This window comes from Hippoglossus stenolepis, chromosome 8 (genome assembly GCF_022539355.2).
Source record: "Hippoglossus stenolepis isolate QCI-W04-F060 chromosome 8, HSTE1.2, whole genome shotgun sequence".
NCBI classification, from domain to species: Eukaryota; Metazoa; Chordata; class Actinopteri; order Pleuronectiformes; family Pleuronectidae; genus Hippoglossus; species Hippoglossus stenolepis.
The window spans coordinates 14,649,721-14,667,131 of NC_061490.1; the positions used below are offsets into that span (position 1 = coordinate 14,649,721).

Below are 17,411 nucleotides of genomic sequence, written 5' to 3' on the forward strand. Positions count from 1 at the left end.
TATAATGACGGCTATCACTACATTTGATTCAATGTGTGTATGCAAATTTGTTTTTTCTGAAGGAAAATATACCGAAAGAGGGGTAAAAGTTTTAAATTGCAACTTTTTGTATAAGTTTCTACTGTTCTGCCTGACCCCTACATTTCCACACAGTTTAATACCTTCCTGTGCAGCGCCATGCCACCCCACTACTACTGTAATTAAATATGCACTGTCTCACTCCATTGGAATAAATGTGGCTGTTGTGGGTCTGAAGTGTTGTTGTTTCATTGTGTGCTCTCTTTTTTTTCCAACAACATAAACTAAAGCCTGCGTCAGCTCAGATGTGTTGTTTTGCCCTTCAGCACGTAGCTGCAGTGTTTATCAGGCTGTCTCTTGTTACGTGTGATGCATTCATCTCATTGTAAGATATCCTGACCGAGAAAATATTTAGACATCCTTGAATTTAAGTGAAAACATCAACATGCAGACATGCATGCTGCGAGAGGGTTGAAGTGACAATAAATGGAACGAGCAGCGTGACCATCTGCTTTCTGCAGTGGGACACCAGCAATAAGTCCCAACATGGAGCTCTCAGTGGTCAGTGTGGGAGCTGTGTTCATGGTTTTACTGCTGCTGATGGTACACAGCTTCATCTCAGCTGGGAGAGACGAATCTGTTCAGGGGAATCACATGGGAGGTGAGTCAACAGGAAAATATGCTCATGTGCATATTTGACCGCACTGGTTGTATTTCCCTATTAAGAATCACTATTAGTGTTATGTTATTCCACATATGGATAAGTACAGATCACAGAACTTGATTATTGGTCAAATGGGTTTATATAATTTCCCATCATCCTCTCTCTCGCTCCATCTTACCTTTCTCTGTACTAACTCTGCCCAGACGTTCCATCTGGACGTCTCCCCAGCTCCTCATCTCCCTCGCTCCCAGGTCCCCCCGGCCACTTTCTCATCGGCAACATGATGGAGCTGACACACGATCATCTGCCGATTCACCTCACCAATTTGGCAAAACGCTACGGGAACATTTACCGGCTGAAATTGGGAAACTCAAGTAATCCTTTCAGATTTCTTTTGTGAATATTGTTCTAATCAGGTTTAGATGACCACCACACCAAACCCCTGTTTTTTCTTTCAGCCATGGTGGTACTTAACAGTAGTGCATTTATAAGAGAAGCACTGGTGAAGAAATGGTCAGACTTTGCAGGGAGACCAATCTCATACACGGGTAAACGACTTATACTTATTTTTCCATGTAGTACTATGCATGAGTAATGAGTTACTGTATGTCCTTAAAACCTTTACTGACTTGTATCAGGTGACACTGTGTCTGGAGGAGGGCGCACCATCTCTCTTGGGGATTATAATGAGGAGTGGAGGGCCCATCGACGTCTCGTCCACAGCACGTTGCAGCGCTGCTGTCAACAATCTTTGCATAACGTGATCGAGAGACAGGCCTTGTTTCTGAGAAAGGTATAAATAACAAGAGGAACAGATTGTATGGACACATCCAGCTAATCTAAAGTCTTAATAGTCTATAAAGTATAAAGCATAGATCTAGAATACAAACTGGATGTTTGTCTGTTTCCAAAGTGGCCACATAAAAAGGCAGAGTGTGGTTTGTTCACTGTTCAGGTTTTGATGGATTATCAAGGAAGTGCTGTGGATCTCTCGGAGGATTTCTCAATGGCTGCCAGTAATGTCATCACCACTTTGGCTTTTGGAAAAGAAGTGAGTATCTTTCACTCCACAGTTTGGTTTGTGTCTAAAAGGAGAGTTATAAATGAGCTTTTCATCAATGAACAGTTGTGGTTGTGGCAGAGCAGAGCTTCCGGTGCCTATTTATGCAGGAAACTGGGGAATTCCACTGTTTATGTTGCCCCTTTTTAGCAGCTTCCATTACCTACGTGTATTCACAATGTGCTACTCAGTTTCTGTTACAGTGCATTTCATTTGCAGGAAGTATTAAAACATAAATCCCTGTGTTTTTTTAGTATGACAAGAGTTCCTCAGAGGTGCATCAGCTGCACAACTGTTTGAATAAAATAGTTGCTCTGTGGGGCTCGCCCTGGATTACTGCTCTGGACTCCTACCCACTGCTCAGGGTCAGTAGATATGAACCCGTCTGATTGTAGGAAGCATGAGGAGACTCACAATCATGTTTACTAGACCTCACACAGATTATAACATCTGTTCTCTCTCTAAGAAACTACCAAATCCAGTGTTCTCCCGGCTCCTGAGCGAGGTGGCCAGGAGAGATGAGATTATAAAACAACATATCAACAATTACAAGGTCGGTAACAACAAATACCAAAGAATAAAAGGCATCAAAATGTGTGGGGTGGGCTAATCCTGCCACATTGCTCAGCTCACACATCGCTTGTTAAAATGAGACACATTATCCTCCAAATGTAAAAGTAGGTTTTTAGAGCTAAAGAAAGAATAATAATGAGAAATCATCTCAGATAGAATCACCTTTCAAATCAAATATTCTTTGCAGAAAATTTGTTGAATCCCAGCTCTCATCTGTTCACATTGATCAGCTGTGACTTTGTTTTCTGTGCAGTCACAAGACAAGAAGAGCGAGGGCGCCATCACAGGGTCCCTCCTCCAGGGCATTGAGGAACAGTGCAACACAGAACAAGGAGTGGTGAGGAGTGAGAACCAGGAGAGGTGAAGATGGAATGTATTGAAACAGACTATGAACTGGATTTAAAGATGTTTTTATATTATTCACCTGTTTGCTACAGCTCCTCACAGACACTCACGTGCACATGGCCACTGTGGATCTTCTCATCGGGGGAACAGAGACCACCGCAGCCTGGCTGAACTGGACTGTTGCCTTCCTTCTGCACAGGCCCGAGGCAGGAAACCCTTTCACTTAAAACACCTTGAACACATTTACAAAGCCCAAAGTTCATATCCATATATCTGTCTTCTGTTGTTTTAATCTCCAGGTGCAGAACATGGTGCATGAGGAGTTGTGCACAGTACTGGAGGGCCGATATCCCAAGTACAGTGACAGACACAGACTCCCCGTCCTGTGCGCTTTAATCAACGAGGTGCTCAGACTGAGACCCGTTGCCCCGTTGGCGGTGCCGCACAGAGCCATCAGAGACAGCAGGTCCGCAGAGCGACGAGAAACAAGCATCAACTAGAAGAGTGCATACAGTCCCCATATGAAACCACATTTAAATTCACTAGATCTGGATATATCAGTCCCCTAAATATGTCTGATTTGTTTCATCAAGATCCATGAATTCTTCTCTGAGAAATCATTGAAAAGAAAAACCCTCAATCTCTTAAACTTAAAATGTGCCCCACGTAACTGTGTGTGTTTCTAAAGTGAAAAAAAAATCCTGGATCAGTCCAAAGTAACATTGGGAAATATGTTCAGTAGGTTTCTGGTAATCCTGCTCACAAGCAAACAAACAGACAGAGGTGATCACGTAGCCTCTTTGGCAGAAGAAATGAAATGACACAAAAAGAGTGAGGCCTGCTGGAGATAATTTCTCTGTTGGCCAGAGCCTTTTATTGACATTGGTACAAGTTGGTACAAACACACATTTCCCCCAAATAAGAAAACAACAATGAAATAGGACGGATTTGGATCTGATTTGATGCACAATCCTATCATAAACATTGAAGAACAACTTAACGAAATTGTGAAAAGCAATTATGTCAGACATGGAAATGACAAAGAGAACAAATAGCATGGCGCACACACTGGAATATTTCTACAGCTACAAATCACGAGCATTCATTTGAAGTGTGTTGCGATACTAACAAACACTTGAGTCCTTGGGATCAGGTGAGGCCTGGAACAGAACACACATCTCTTACTCACTAATTTTGTGTTCTTCTGTTACATTTATGTACAATATTTGATCTGCTCTTCACTTTGCATGATGACAGATGTATAATCTCATATTCAGCATTGCAGGTTACTTCATCCCTAAGAACACAGTCATCATTCCAAATCTTTTTGGAGCTCACCATGATCCCGCAGTGTGGACTGACCCATACAGCTTCAGACCAGGTACTGCTCAAACTACCGGACAAATACCTTTCACTTGGCTCAGCAGCAGGCCTCAAATAAAGAAGCTGCTCCCTCTCTCCCTCAGAGCGCTTTCTGGAAGGAGGAGGAGGCTCCACCACCCGCTCCCTGGTGCCTTTCGGAGGGGGCGCTCGGCTCTGCCTGGGGGAGTCTGTTGCCAAAATGGAGCTCTTTCTGTTCACGGCCTACTTGCTGAGAGATTTCCAATTTGTCCTTCCCGAAGGCGAGGCGTCTCTGCCCGACCTGAGAGGAGTCGCGAGTGTGGTGCTGAAGGTCAAGTCCTACAAAGTTATAACACGTCTAAGACCTGTGATTGATCCCTGAGGGTTAGGGTTAGGTGCATAGGGTTAGGGTTAGGGTTAGGCTTAGCATATGCTGATTTGATGCTTAAACATTAGTTTGTCTCTGTGCATATGAATGAATAGTTTTTTCTGTTTCTTTGTTTTGCTATATTAAATAAGTGGATATCCTGATTAAAACAGCATTTTCATGGGTTCATTAGGGCCTAGTCGCATGTACACATATGTTACAGTGGTGAACTTTTGCCTCCTGTTCATCTGTGAGAGCGAGGAGGCGGATAAAACACTTTGTTTCCTGTGGCAGAGCAAACTGCAGCGTGGCTTTGAACCGTGATATTCGCTTTGCGTATATGAGTAACATGTCGACATGTGCCAGGCAATAATTTTGTTTCTGGCAAAGCAAACTCTACAGGGCAGGTTTTAATGTTGTATTTTGATGTATTCCTGTACTTGTCTTTATATATTTTATTGTACAGCACTTTGATCAACTCACGGTTGGACGTTTTAAATGTGTTTTACAAATAAACTTGACTTATTCATGAAGTTATAAAGTACTGATCAGTGTAGCACAGTGCTATGACAGTCATCACCGATTACATCAAGGTATAACGCAGAGATAACACGGAATACCAACCTGTGATCAGCTGCTGTCTAAGACAATCAGAAAACTGTGGAGTCATGACTGATCATACACCCTCCAGTAAAGTCCTCATGTACTGTGGCTGAGACTGAATTATGTCCTGATGTGTTCAGGTTAAGCTTGTTACAGGTTTGACTATGTACAGGTCCGTTATAAAGTACTTCCTGTTTCATCGAAAAACTGAAATTCCCCACCACAGACCAGATCCACCAAAACTAAAAACTTCCTCATATTAAGATAGTCTGAAGACCACAAGGGCAACATTTGAAGTTGATCAAATTGTTAAACATGTTTCCTTGTAAAAGTTGGTTATAAGTAGGCGGTCCAAAATCGCATGAATAATGATAATGATTTCCAAATGACAGATTTCCTCTCAGGTTGAGGGTTTGGCTCCAGGAGCCTGTTTAAAAGCTCAACGTAACAGACGAGTGTTTACCAAAATTCATACATCTAGTACATATTTAAAACTGGGGGCTTTGATTTTCAAACCTGCAATCGAGCCATTTCACCACACATGCACAACCCATAATTTAGGTCTGACAGCAGCACCCAGTGGACAAACACGGGCCGTGCTACAGAAAGTGAAGACCGAAGATGTGTCTCATGCTCTCATGTTATAGCTCTGGCTTGTAAAAGTGTTAGTATTTTCACCACTAGCCATCTTTTAACAGCTGACAGAGACAAAAGGAGTTACTACAAAGTTATATTTTCTTGAACATGTGACAAACAGGAAACATATTACAGTAAAATCACAACTGACAGAACCTCATGAAGACACAGTTTAGTGTTAAATGTGTAAATGTGTGATCATGAACACTGATTCCTCTCAGGGGCTGGTTTCAAACAAATGAGCTGACACAATGTCATTTCCTGAAAATATGTTTTGGAAAACTTCTGCTATCAGCAGATTTGGCAATGAGCAAGAAAATCTATACGAGAAGAGAACCTGTGAGCGAGAGATGAAAGATGGCTTCTCTGTCTCTGCTGGAACTCTGTCTCCTCTCTCTTACATGGACAACAGCTGGGGTTCAGTCACCAGGTAATGGCAAAGTGATTATTAACTATTACCAATGATTATGAAAAGGTTTTCTTCTTCATCTGTTTTGATACATTTTATCTGTAGTTAATTTATTGTCGGATATGGTTTGATAAATCCAGGCTTTAAGGGTCTGTTATCAATTCATATTTCAATATGGAAAATGGAAAATTGGAAAACAATCGATCTGACGAATGAAAAACTAAAATCTTGAAAATGTATTTCAATTTTTACCCTGTATGAACTAATTTTCAAAACGTTTACTGTAAAATGAATACACAGTTAAAACGAATTGATCTGAACAGTTTTAAGAAACATTCCAGACAGAGTCACTATCAGCTGAGTTTACAGTATGTTGAGTGTCACTGGTATCACATACAGTACATACATTTTTCAGCTCTCTTAATGAAGATGGAACTCTGGTTGAGGTTAATTATAATTTCCTCAGAGCTATAACTTGGACAAATAAATACTTCATTTCATTTTCTCCAACAGATCATCTGGTGATGTTCTCCCTCCCTATGGTCAGTATTTCTTTGCCATGTGGGATTTCCTCTATTAAATCCTGTTCCTCTGTTAACTGGAGCGTGGTTGAAGGGTTTGGTTCGGCTGCTGAGGTGGTGAGAGCTGGAAGAGTGAGCGCTCCAAACGTCCCCAGGTTGGGCCTGCTGCAGGACTGCTCTCTGGAGATCAACCGCCCTGTGCTCAGCGATGCACAGCTTTACTCTTGTGACAGTGGAGGTCTCAGGTCAAGTGTTTCCCTTCGGATTCTCCAACGTAAGTGAGCTCATTCTCCTGGTAGCTCAAACAATCCTTGGATTTGTTAATCGCAATGTCACAGTGGTTACTTTTTTGTTTTCATTCACCAGTTACTGAGAGACCGGCTCCTGCAGAGGGCACAGTGGAACTTCAGTGTTTCCTCAACACATATAAAGGATACGTTGCATGTGACAACCCAGAGTTGCACATCACGTGGACTGCTGAGGATAACACTCCGATAAATGGAAACAGATTTCACTTTGAAAAACTCTCTGATTGTTTCTCTAAACTGATCATCAAGAAGAAACTGACGGACCACCTCAGAAAATGGAGATGCCAAGTGACTCAGAACGACGTTGTTAAAGCCTCCATCAGTCACACAACAACAATAACAGGTACTAATCTGTGCTCACGCCTAATGACAGATGTCGTTTAAAACGTGTAAAAGTGTAACCAGTTCTCCCTTTGCCCCAGATGGTGTAGAGGAAGTGTTCGCTGCAGTGGGTGAGTCAGTGTCACTCTCCTGCAGCAGCACTTCCTCTCTCGGTGTCAGTGGCAGCATGAGGTGGGCAGTGGGTGGAAGACCCCTCACACACAATAACTCACGTGAAAAGGACCAATCAGAGGCCTTTCATTTGAACAAAGACTCGTCACTGCTCATCGGTGAAGTGACGGCTCTGAATGCAGGAGACTACCAGTGTTCAGAGGCCGCTGATGAGAAAAAGGTTTTAAACAAAATCAGACTGCACACCCTCGATGGTGAGTATAACATCTGTTCAACTTAGAGGTGCAGTGTGTGGAATCTAGTGACCTCTAGTGGAGAAGTTGCATGTTGCAGCTGAATACCCTTCCCCTCACCCTTCTCTTCTAAACACGAATGAGAACCTGTGGCAGCCTTCAGTTGTTCTAAAAATTCATGAGATGTTTAGTTTGACCAGTCTGGGCTACTGTAAAAAACATGGCGGCCTCCGTAGAGAGGACCCACTCCCGATGTAAATATAAAGTATGTAAATATAAAGGGCCCATTCTGGGGTGAAGAAAACAACAATTCGTACAATTTAGATGAAACTCACTAGTGAAAACAGAATTATTTTAAATTCATTTTCTGCCAATAGATCCCTTTCAGCTAAATCTTACACACTGGAATTTTAAATCAAGCCACGTTAACTGCTATTACAACTTTTCTCTGTATGTTTTGTGTTTACAGTTACTTCACAGTGCGGAGCAGACGGACATAATCTCACCCTGACGTGTGTGCTAACCTGCACTAACACATGTGACAAAGACTTTAATTTAACCTGGTCTGGTGAGGGCCAAACTATCTGGCAGAGTGGTTTGATAAACCACAGTAACACTCTCATAAACACACTAATTCTCCCAGTTTGTTCTCGGAGCTCGGCTGAAATAAAATGCTCTGTGCACAGAGAGGGTGTCGTGATGGCAACAAAGGAGTGGGGCTCTGTCAGCTGTAAGTATGAGCCGTGATATTATAGCACTTTCCTGATTAAAGCAACATGATGCTCCATTGTTTCTGAAACAGGGCGTAAATGATAATAATTCATTGTCCCCAGCTTTGCAGACGCCTGCATGGTTAGTCCTTCCTCTGGGCCTCGGGATGTGTGTAGCTGCTGGAGGAGTCTACTTTAAGAGGAAGCGCAAGGATGCAGGTACTGATAATGAGGATTCAAGAGCCTTGATGTCAATGAACCGATACCTGGATGGCTGATGTTTTCCTTCATTTCTTTTTGCAGCACATGAACAGTCAAGTATTGGAATGGTAAGAGGAAACTGAAGAAACTAGAAAGTCACTCAGTAGAGCACATACCTCCACCAAGGCCCGACAGTCTAGATGTTTTTTTTTCATCAAGATCCATGAGTTATTCTCTGAGAAATCAAGGAAAATGTTAAAGTGGAAAAAAATATCTGCATCAGCCCTAAAATGTAATGGCTTCTTCCTTGAGTCACACCCAACCTCTCCACAAACTTTCATAGAAATTGGTGGATTAGTTTTTGCTGCTAACAAACAAACACAGACAAAAACATATTGGTGGAGACAATAACAAGAAAATAATGCTAAAAACAAAGATTGCTGCAGAATGTTTTTGTCGAGCTGAAATATCTTAATGCAAAAACTCTTCTCCAATTCCTCTTCACAGACTAACGTGTATGAGGATGTAAATAATGCGGAACTACAACAGAAAGAAGAATCCAACAGAGAAGCAGCCGCCGCCACTGAAAGTTTCTATGATATATTACAAGCTGTGAACTAGATCCTTTTATTGTTTGTGTTTTTGTCCCTATTTTAACCTAAATGAAGAAATTTCACAACCATCAATGAAATAAAAAACAAGTTTTCAAAGAATGTGTGATCATTCATCAACCTGCAGATATGACTTCAAATCGGACGAAGGGTTTTCATGAAAGATCATGTTTTTATTTAATTTTAAGTAAAATGGATGGTTACAAATGGGGAATATGGGCACAGTTACTCTTCTTTTCAACTCAAAGAATACAGTTTAGTTGAGGGCTTTAGCTCTTTTGACATAACTTTAAACTTAAACTGTACTAACTACATAAACAGGTCCAACCTAAGGTGTTGATTTGTTTCTGTATCTGGGAAAGTGGAAAAACAGCAAAATCCAAACTCCAAAATACTGTATTTCTAAACTAAACTGTCTCATATTTTGAAAACTTCTTGTTTTAGCTGATGTCACATATTTTTAGATGCAGCATCAATGTCCCCATCCAGATTAGACAACAAGCAGGAACATCTTCTTTTCTTGAGCAGCTTTTAATAGTGAACTGCAATAAAGGAGAGAAAAGTTGTTATTTGGTCATTTGATCATGAAGAGAATTAAAGTATGCTTCTGTGATTTCATATTAAATGTACCACTTACACGTGATCGGGGTTTCATTCTCGCATTGCCGGTAGATACTGTTGACCCGTAGGTTTAAAGGATCTGTGAGATCGAATGAAAGGTCGTCAGTGGAGAGTTGAACAAAGCTGGTGGGGGGGGTCACCGTGACTGAGTCAAAACAGGAAATGAGAGAAACTCACCATCTGAGCATGTCACTCCCTCATAAACGTGGTCAAGCTGCGTAAGTGTCCCTGATCAACAACAAGAGAAAAAGCAGCTGTCAGGAGACTTCACACTGCAGTCGTGTCAAAGCTGAAGCATGTGCACAGATCAGACCTGCTGCTGGGGAGCTCTGGGTTTGCTGTGGGAGTTTCTGGGTGTTACGGCAGCAGTGAATTAACACTCCTATCACTGCAGCAGCGACGACAATCCCAATAACGACTGAAGACACAACTGCGATAACTGTTCCCATGCTCTCCTCCTGCCTCTTTTCTGGGAGAGGTTCAGTGCTTGTCAGTGCTGAGGGAGACAGGAAGTGAATTAAAAAAGATTAACTGACAAGATAAATACAGTATATATAAAAAGTAAACAAACCTTGCTGAGTCTGTGCTGCAGTGACCGGAACGGGTGTGACCTCGACAGCATCTTCAGTTTAATAAAGGAAACAGAAAAAGCACAGCTATGTATATTGTCATTTGTTGGTGTTAATGATGATGCCAAATATAGTTGCTTAAGAAATTACCTTGGACTTGAACTCTGATGTCAAAGCAGCGTCGAGTTTGATTGTAAGTGTAATTACATCTGTACCACGCGCTGTCACTTGCTCTCACAGACAGGATAACCAGTGATGTGTGGTTGACTTGAACCCGCTCAGAGGGGAGGGACTGAGGCTCACCTCCTTTTACCAAAAACCAGGAGATATTCTGGGGCCTTGGTGTTACGTCCACACTGCAATTCAGTTTGATGGGTTTGCTAGGTCTTGCCGTCAATGCTTGCAGGACTTTGCAGTCTGAAAGAGGAGAGTTTTTTTTTAAAAGTGAATCATTTGTGATTTATTTGCAACATGAGAATAAAACGTGTCATCTCACCTTTAACTACTAAAGATGTGTTTTTGACCAGCGTGCAGTCCCAGCCTTGACACATTTCACAGCTGTAGAGTCCCTCATCAGATTTTTGTACTTTTGTGAGAAGGAGAGACATCTGTCCTTCCCCATCCACTTTCCACTTCACACGTTTGGCGAGCTGGGTTAGGGTTAGGGTTAACTGGGATTTATGAGGCCAGGCCAGGACAACTTCCATCCGACCAGTGTCTGTGGAATGCTTCATCCACCTGACTCTGTAGCAGCTCTTTGGATCCGTCATGTTTGCATTGACACAAGGGAGAGTTGCACCCTCTTCTAGATAAGCCGTTACAGTCGATGTTGAGTCGGCTTTGAAGTGATTACGCCCCCAAAAAAAGATCAGGTTTTGAGAAGCACATAGAGGAAATACTGTTTAGTGTATTTGAAAATGATCTGCTTTCAGTATCAGAAATACAAAACAGATTATCAAAGATTGCACAAGACATTTATAAAATATACATTTAACAATACTTTATACCTTTGTAGTTATCAAACTGTCATAGTATATACTGAATACTGCAAAAGGAGTATTGTCTACTGATGATAAGAAAGAAATCGGATTCCCTGATTAAATCTGATTAAGATTATTCAGTGACCCACTCACCTCTGCAGTCTGATACCATCATTACCAGACCTGACAACAAGAGACACTGTGGATAGAACGCTGCCATTCTCCGTGCAAGTTCAGACAAAAGGCTGATGTTCTAGGTATAATGGGGTGTTTTTTTTTTTTGTCTCCACCTATTTTCAGTTCTTTAAGTCGCACAAAAGTCTCATAAGGAAACTACCTGCACAGTGAGATGTTCCTCGGTTGACTCGTTTATGTGGCTATTAGCGCCACCATGTAGCCAGGACTAAGCATTACATCAACCTGACCACTGACCACTGGCCACATAAGTTGCACATGGGGCTCATGGTTAAATGTGAGCAGGGAAAGTGAAAAGAGAAAGAGGAATTGACTCTGTGAAACTTTCCTCAACAACAAAAACTTAGCCTCCTAAGCAAATGTATTATTCAATTAATGTGTATTTAACCCTGATCTTTTTTTCTAACCTAATTCAAATTTCAACAGATCTTATAAGAGCTTATACATTCGAATGAGTCCATCCTCAGCCATTACACAGTATTTATCCTGTAAGCAAACATCTCTCAATGAAGTGTTACAACAGAGCTTTTTACTTCCTTATCTGGTCAAATTCAGACTTACTGTGAACATTATCATATGCCTGTTGACCTCAATTTGCTGTAACCTTAAATACGACGCAGGAACCTCACTAATGCAAACTGAAACTTTCTCACTCCACTTCCTCTTCTGGCTCGATTTGCAAAAGCCCCATCAAAAAGCTTTCTCTGTGTCAGTGGAGTTTCCACAGTCGCTCAGCTCTATGCACAGCAATGGACAGCAGGGTTCAAGGTTAGTCAGACTTTTCCCCACACTGTGTTTGTTTATCATTTTATCATCTTTAACTACTTTAATTTTGCAAGTGCAGTTAAAACAACAGTAAGTTGTGTATTTCTTGAATGGAGGATTTGTTTGGTCTCTCACAGGCGGTAAAGCATATGGCGTCCTCAAGTCTCATCAGGAAGAAAAACTGACCTCTGTTAATGAGGTGTGTTGAACTGAAAGTTACTATCTTGGTAATAGAGTTCCCAGGTTAAAGAAGTTACGTTTATTTTTTCCCTTGTGCTCCTCCAGGCCTTTCTTTCAGATCCCCAATATGCAGAAGAGGAAGAGCTTGCCTCAAAGCTTGAAATGTTTAAAAGTGAGTATTTAAGGGTCACTAATCTTATTCCAATGTTTCCTTTTCCTACAGTGATTTTGTATATTATGTGTATGTATTGATCACCAAAAATGTTCCAATGTTTGCCTATAAAATGTTGAGTCACAGGTAGTAGACAAGTCGACTATGGGACTAAAGCATTTGGTGGACTGTCAGATTTCTTTTGAATGAGATTGTGTTTTCTTGTATTACAGAAAAATACATGGAGTTTGATCTGAATGACAAAGGAGAAATAGGTAAGAGTGCAACGGTGCAATTTATTTTGCAACATTAAGCAACTTTTGCTCACAGTTGTGACCCAGAATAAATGTCTCTTCACAGAATATATGTTTGTATAAATCTGTAATAATCAGTATAATAATTTCACAGATATAATGGGGTTAAAACGAATGTTGGAAAAACTGGGTCTGGCCAAGACTCACCTGGAGCTGAAAAAGATGATGTCAGAGGTGGTTGGAGGGACGTCGAAAGACACTTTTGGCTACAATGACTTCCTGAATATGATGCTGGGAAAAAGAAATGCAATACTAAAACTGTGAGTATAAAATAGAGAGCGGCTGAAAACCCAGAGTTGGGTAACAGGAGGTTTAGTCCTGTTCCCAAATTGCAAAAATAAAGCTGTGTTTTGAAATGTCTCAGTCTTTAAACATGAAAAAAAAAAAAAAAAAAATTAAGGCTTAACATGAAAAGTATCCTAAGTATCTAATGAGGTACAGTATTTAAGACGTCTGACAGTTTTTCTGAATCAAAATCTGTCAAAACTTTACAACAATATATTTTAAAGCAGCTGACTTGTCATTTTCTTCATTTAAGGATCTTGGCATTTGAAGGCATGGGGAAGGAACAGGAGCAGAAAGATGTTGGACCACCTGGTCGCAAAAAAATTTCAGACCTGCCCTGAACAAGCTCTTCATTCTAAACTGGAATGAGTCTCATTGAGACTTTTTTTTTATGTTAACTCCTAAATGCTTTAAAATTCATGTCAATAGAGGAAAATCTAAAACTTTTTTATTAAATAACTGAATCTACATAAAAATATTTGTGCATTCTGTGTTGTGTGATTATGACAAAAGGTTAAACGCTACAGTACCATACTGTACCTACAACATTGTGATAAGTTAAACATAAGAATATCAATGTATGTTATATTTGTATTTGCTTTTTTTTGTTTGCTAACATTTAAATATGTTTGTGATGAAATGTTTTCATTTATTGGAAAAATAACCAAATCTATATACATATAATAAAAAGTAAGTGAAGAAAAGAGGAAACGTTTGAACTCATTATTTTAAAAAGACATAAAAATAAAGAAAAAAATCGCAATTTCTGTGAAGTGAAAATAAATAAATTAAGGTTTTTATTCTGTGGTTTCATTCCTGTTCCTGTGGCTTTATTTTGAAAACTCCGGATGACCGGAAGCCGTGTTTGTCTTCCGGTGAACGAGGTCATAGGAAACAAGCTGTAAAGTTTATGTTTATTAATCTAGAGAAGGTGAGTAAAGTGATTTTATATGAACAGCAGCTTACACACGACAGAGAGGACTCGTTTATATATGATGCACTTAGAATAAATCATTTCCACACCGTCTGCTGGACGATGTTTTTTTTTAGTTAATCCCTGCTAGCAAACAAGCTAGCGTGTAAACCCAGAGCTAACACAAGCAGCAGATCTCACACACACACACTCAAAGGTACATTTAAGATTATATACAAGTCACATCGCAAAGTCAATACGCAACTGTTTAGCTTGTAGCTCATATTGTGTGCATATAATGTTAAACCCGTGCTTGTAATGTTGACAGCGCTAGAATCTTTTCGTTTAGCCTTTAGCTAACCACCGTGTTTTGGTCCGTGAGCAGGATGAGCAGCTCAGAGGAGGTGTCCTGGATCTCCTGGTTCTGTGGACTGAGGGGGAATGAGTTCTTCTGTGAGGTCAGTTTCCTGGATCCATGTCAATCTTAACACCTCCTCTTCCTCCCCTCAGGCTGTGACAGCTGAGCACCTCAGGCAGCACGAAGCCATTTCTACATGTCAAACATCAGGAGTTCACTGCCCTGTGTGTAGAGCTGCAACCAGTAAAATACTTATTTATTGATTGACAAATCTGTCAATCAATAAATAAATCTAAAATTTAAAGAACTTTAAAAGATGTCAAACATTCGCAGGTAACTGCTTTATGTAATGGTAAACTGAATTTAGTTGTTTGGCCATAGTCTCCTGATGTGAACATTACTAATAACCAGTGGGTGAATCATAAACATGACGCATCATAACCCAAGATTATATAAAAATGTAATGTAACTCTGCAATTAAGAGTGGGTGAAAATTTCCCATTCAAAACCATAAAAATTCTTAGCTGGCTACAAATATCATAGTAAGTACTTACCGATTAACTTACACGTAAATGGAACAATTACTCCTTATTTTCTATTTTTAGTTAGTTTCATTTCATTTTCACAACACTGCACATTCACCCCCCCCCCAAAAAAAAAATCACATCCCCTTTCAGTTTTTACTTTGCTCCAGAGGAAGCATATTTAATCTCACATGTATCTTATGATAAAAATGTCAAATCGGTACTCCTGGACTTCCTGTTTCACAGCACGTCACATTTCCGTACCTTGAACAAATACATGTTTCACAAGTTAGCAATAATGTAATGACTACCACTCGGTAGTCGTACATAGGGACTTACAGTTCAACCAACTGCTGTTTGCTGCTAATCTTTCCCACTGAAGCACACGGAGCCAGACTCACAAAGCACCTTGATGAGAAATGTTTAAGGATCACTTAGAATAACAACACTAGGAACAGTGGAGTCTGTTGGCATCAGTGTGAGCCGCAGTTCAAACTCTAATTTTAACCCCATGCTTTGTTTATTGGCAGTATCAAAGTAATCCAGTTAAGCTCTTATGTAATGTTTCCAAACCAGTGTGCCGTGACAATGTGCTGCTGCCACAGTAATTAATGCAATTAACTGCCATTCATGGTCTCCCACTGCTGCGCTACAGGTCGACGAGGACTACATACAGGACAAATTCAACCTGACAGGTTTGAATGAGCAGGTGCCTCACTATCGTCAGGCTCTGGACATGATTCTCGATTTGGAGCCAGGTGAGAGACCATTAAGGAAGTTGTCATGTAAAATTAGACAAAGCGGTGAGAAGAGATTTAACTGCCCGAGTTTCTTTTAACTGACAGATGAGGAACTCGAAGACAACCCGAACCAGAGCGACCTGATAGAGCAGGCTGCAGAGATGCTCTACGGGCTTATACATGCACGTTACATCCTCACAAACCGAGGCATTGCACAAATGGTAGGCTGCTGCTTCACTTGCTCATCTAACTTCAAATTCTTACGTCATGAAAGCACTGATTTCTAAATTTGTTGTTCTCCGTAGTTGGAAAAGTATCAGCAAGGGGATTTTGGCTATTGCCCCAGAGTCTATTGTGAGAATCAGCCAATGCTTCCTATTGGTAAGTCAGACTTTTTCTCAGCCTTCACAATAAACATATTATGCAAGAACCATGCTGCACGTAACTTTGTGACTAAGACAAAGTGTCATCATTTATCTCCTGTCTGGTGTAGGTTTGTCAGACATCCCAGGAGAGGCGATGGTGAAGCTTTATTGCCCAAAGTGTATGGACGTGTACACCCCGAAATCCTCCAGACATCACCACACAGATGGAGCCTACTTTGGAACAGGATTCCCCCACATGCTGTTCATGGTGCACCCAGAGTATCGTTCAAAGCGACCAGCCAACCAGTTTGTGCCAAGGTCTGTCTAACTTGACACTTCCTGTCACTTATTATTATTGATGTTATCCAGCATTAACTAAGACCTTCTTTCACACGCTATAATTTTATGAACATGTTTTCATCAGTTTAATGTAGTGATGATCAAAAGGCAGAACGTGCACCAGATATTTATTCATGCAAATAATGTGGACTGTTTACTGACTGATATCAGTACTAAGAAATCTCTCTGTGTCCAGGAAGTGATCATATTTTTGTTTTTTTTAGGCTTTACGGTTTCAAGATTCACCCAATGGCTTATCAACTTCAACTTCAGGCTGCATCAAGTTTCAAGAGCCCAGTCAAGACAATTCGCTAGAGCTCCGCTTTCACAAAGATGGTGGACTCAAGGACTTTGTCGTTTACTACTCGTTTGGAGCAATAGATTATATACCCTCAATAAATGCCCATACAGTTCTCCAAACTCACATTTGTCAATACACATTTTCATAGTTTTTTCAACAAGTTTTTCTGTATTAAACATGTAATTATTCCTAAAGGATCAATCTCTTCATTGATTTTTCAACTGATGTCAATTCATCTTTTCACATTTTAGGGTTTGTTTTGAGCAGAAGTGGCTTTAACTGAAGGCTGCACTTTGCGGTTTATTTGCAGTTGATTGAATGTAACAGGAAATGTCACCACCACCTTCCCCCTGATAGCTTTCAAGTTATTAAAATGCTTAAAATCATATTGACTTGTACTGCAGAGCAAATATTGGAATGTGCATGAGATTGTATTCTATTAATTGCAATGTGTATGTATAAGGTGATATTTTTAAGAAAGTATGAAAACCAAATGGAGTAAGAGCTCATTTTTAAATGGACCTAAGTTTGATTTCACTTTTGTTTTGACAGTTTAGTTTCCTTGAAATTCACTGGCTGTGTTTGTCCTCGATTCTTAGGCTTATTTTGCATATTTGTAGTTTCATCCTGTTTACATTGCAATCGAGACACACTTTGATTGAACATGGGGCTACATCCACTATGAGAAAAGTAAATGGCATTAAATATTTATCTCTTACCAAGATCTCATTAACATGTGCTTCACACATACACAGCCC

At 40.4% G+C, this 17,411-nt stretch overlaps 5 protein-coding genes across 6 annotated transcripts; 4 read left to right on the top strand and 1 right to left on the bottom strand.

The window, feature by feature from the left end:
* The first annotated feature begins 501 nt into the window (after positions 1 to 501).
* LOC118114203 (steroid 21-hydroxylase) lies at positions 502 to 4,901 on the top strand. The gene is made up of 12 exons (XM_035164513.2): positions 502 to 679; positions 886 to 1,056; positions 1,141 to 1,230; positions 1,321 to 1,475; positions 1,638 to 1,733; positions 1,997 to 2,107; positions 2,209 to 2,295; positions 2,569 to 2,652; positions 2,753 to 2,866; positions 2,960 to 3,126; positions 3,938 to 4,041; positions 4,127 to 4,901. The coding sequence occupies exons 1-12, from the start codon at positions 565 to 567 to the stop codon at positions 4,381 to 4,383; spliced, it is 1,551 nt and encodes a 516-aa protein (XP_035020404.1). The 5' UTR covers positions 502 to 564; the 3' UTR covers positions 4,384 to 4,901.
* Positions 4,902 to 5,900: 999 nt separating this feature from the next.
* Positions 5,901 to 9,152, top strand: LOC118114205. Of its 2 annotated transcripts, XM_035164517.2 has the most exons (9): positions 5,907 to 6,037; positions 6,530 to 6,558; positions 6,632 to 6,811; positions 6,904 to 7,188; positions 7,268 to 7,552; positions 8,001 to 8,261; positions 8,365 to 8,460; positions 8,545 to 8,570; positions 8,950 to 9,152. In XM_035164517.2, the coding sequence occupies exons 1-9, from the start codon at positions 5,958 to 5,960 to the stop codon at positions 9,061 to 9,063; spliced, it is 1,356 nt and encodes a 451-aa protein (XP_035020408.2). In that variant the 5' UTR covers positions 5,907 to 5,957; the 3' UTR covers positions 9,064 to 9,152. The 2 variants fall into 2 exon arrangements, with proteins under 2 accessions (XP_035020407.2, XP_035020408.2); XM_035164516.2 differs by having other exon boundaries at positions 5,901 to 6,037; positions 6,530 to 6,811.
* Positions 9,153 to 9,200: 48 nt separating this feature from the next.
* LOC118114207 (junctional adhesion molecule-like) lies at positions 9,201 to 11,669 on the bottom strand. The gene is made up of 8 exons (XM_035164523.2): positions 11,377 to 11,669; positions 10,740 to 11,081; positions 10,394 to 10,660; positions 10,246 to 10,296; positions 9,988 to 10,170; positions 9,852 to 9,902; positions 9,691 to 9,753; positions 9,201 to 9,595 (listed from the first exon to the last, which is right to left on the bottom strand). Exons 1-8 carry the CDS (start codon positions 11,441 to 11,443, stop codon positions 9,585 to 9,587), a joined length of 1,035 nt encoding a protein of 344 aa, XP_035020414.2. The 5' UTR covers positions 11,444 to 11,669; the 3' UTR covers positions 9,201 to 9,584.
* A 386-nt stretch (positions 11,670 to 12,055) lies between these two features.
* Positions 12,056 to 13,817, top strand: LOC118114211 (allograft inflammatory factor 1-like). Its single transcript, XM_035164526.2, has 6 exons — positions 12,056 to 12,186; positions 12,321 to 12,382; positions 12,469 to 12,535; positions 12,748 to 12,789; positions 12,923 to 13,088; positions 13,367 to 13,817. Exons 1-6 carry the CDS (start codon positions 12,168 to 12,170, stop codon positions 13,452 to 13,454), a joined length of 444 nt encoding a protein of 147 aa, XP_035020417.1. The 5' UTR covers positions 12,056 to 12,167; the 3' UTR covers positions 13,455 to 13,817.
* A 111-nt stretch (positions 13,818 to 13,928) lies between these two features.
* Positions 13,929 to 17,371, top strand: LOC118114210 (casein kinase II subunit beta-like). The gene is made up of 7 exons (XM_035164525.2): positions 13,929 to 14,044; positions 14,412 to 14,484; positions 15,564 to 15,666; positions 15,754 to 15,869; positions 15,954 to 16,029; positions 16,142 to 16,331; positions 16,577 to 17,371. Exons 2-7 carry the CDS (start codon positions 14,413 to 14,415, stop codon positions 16,665 to 16,667), a joined length of 648 nt encoding a protein of 215 aa, XP_035020416.1. The 5' UTR covers positions 13,929 to 14,044; position 14,412; the 3' UTR covers positions 16,668 to 17,371.
* The last annotated feature ends 40 nt before the right edge of the window (positions 17,372 to 17,411 follow it).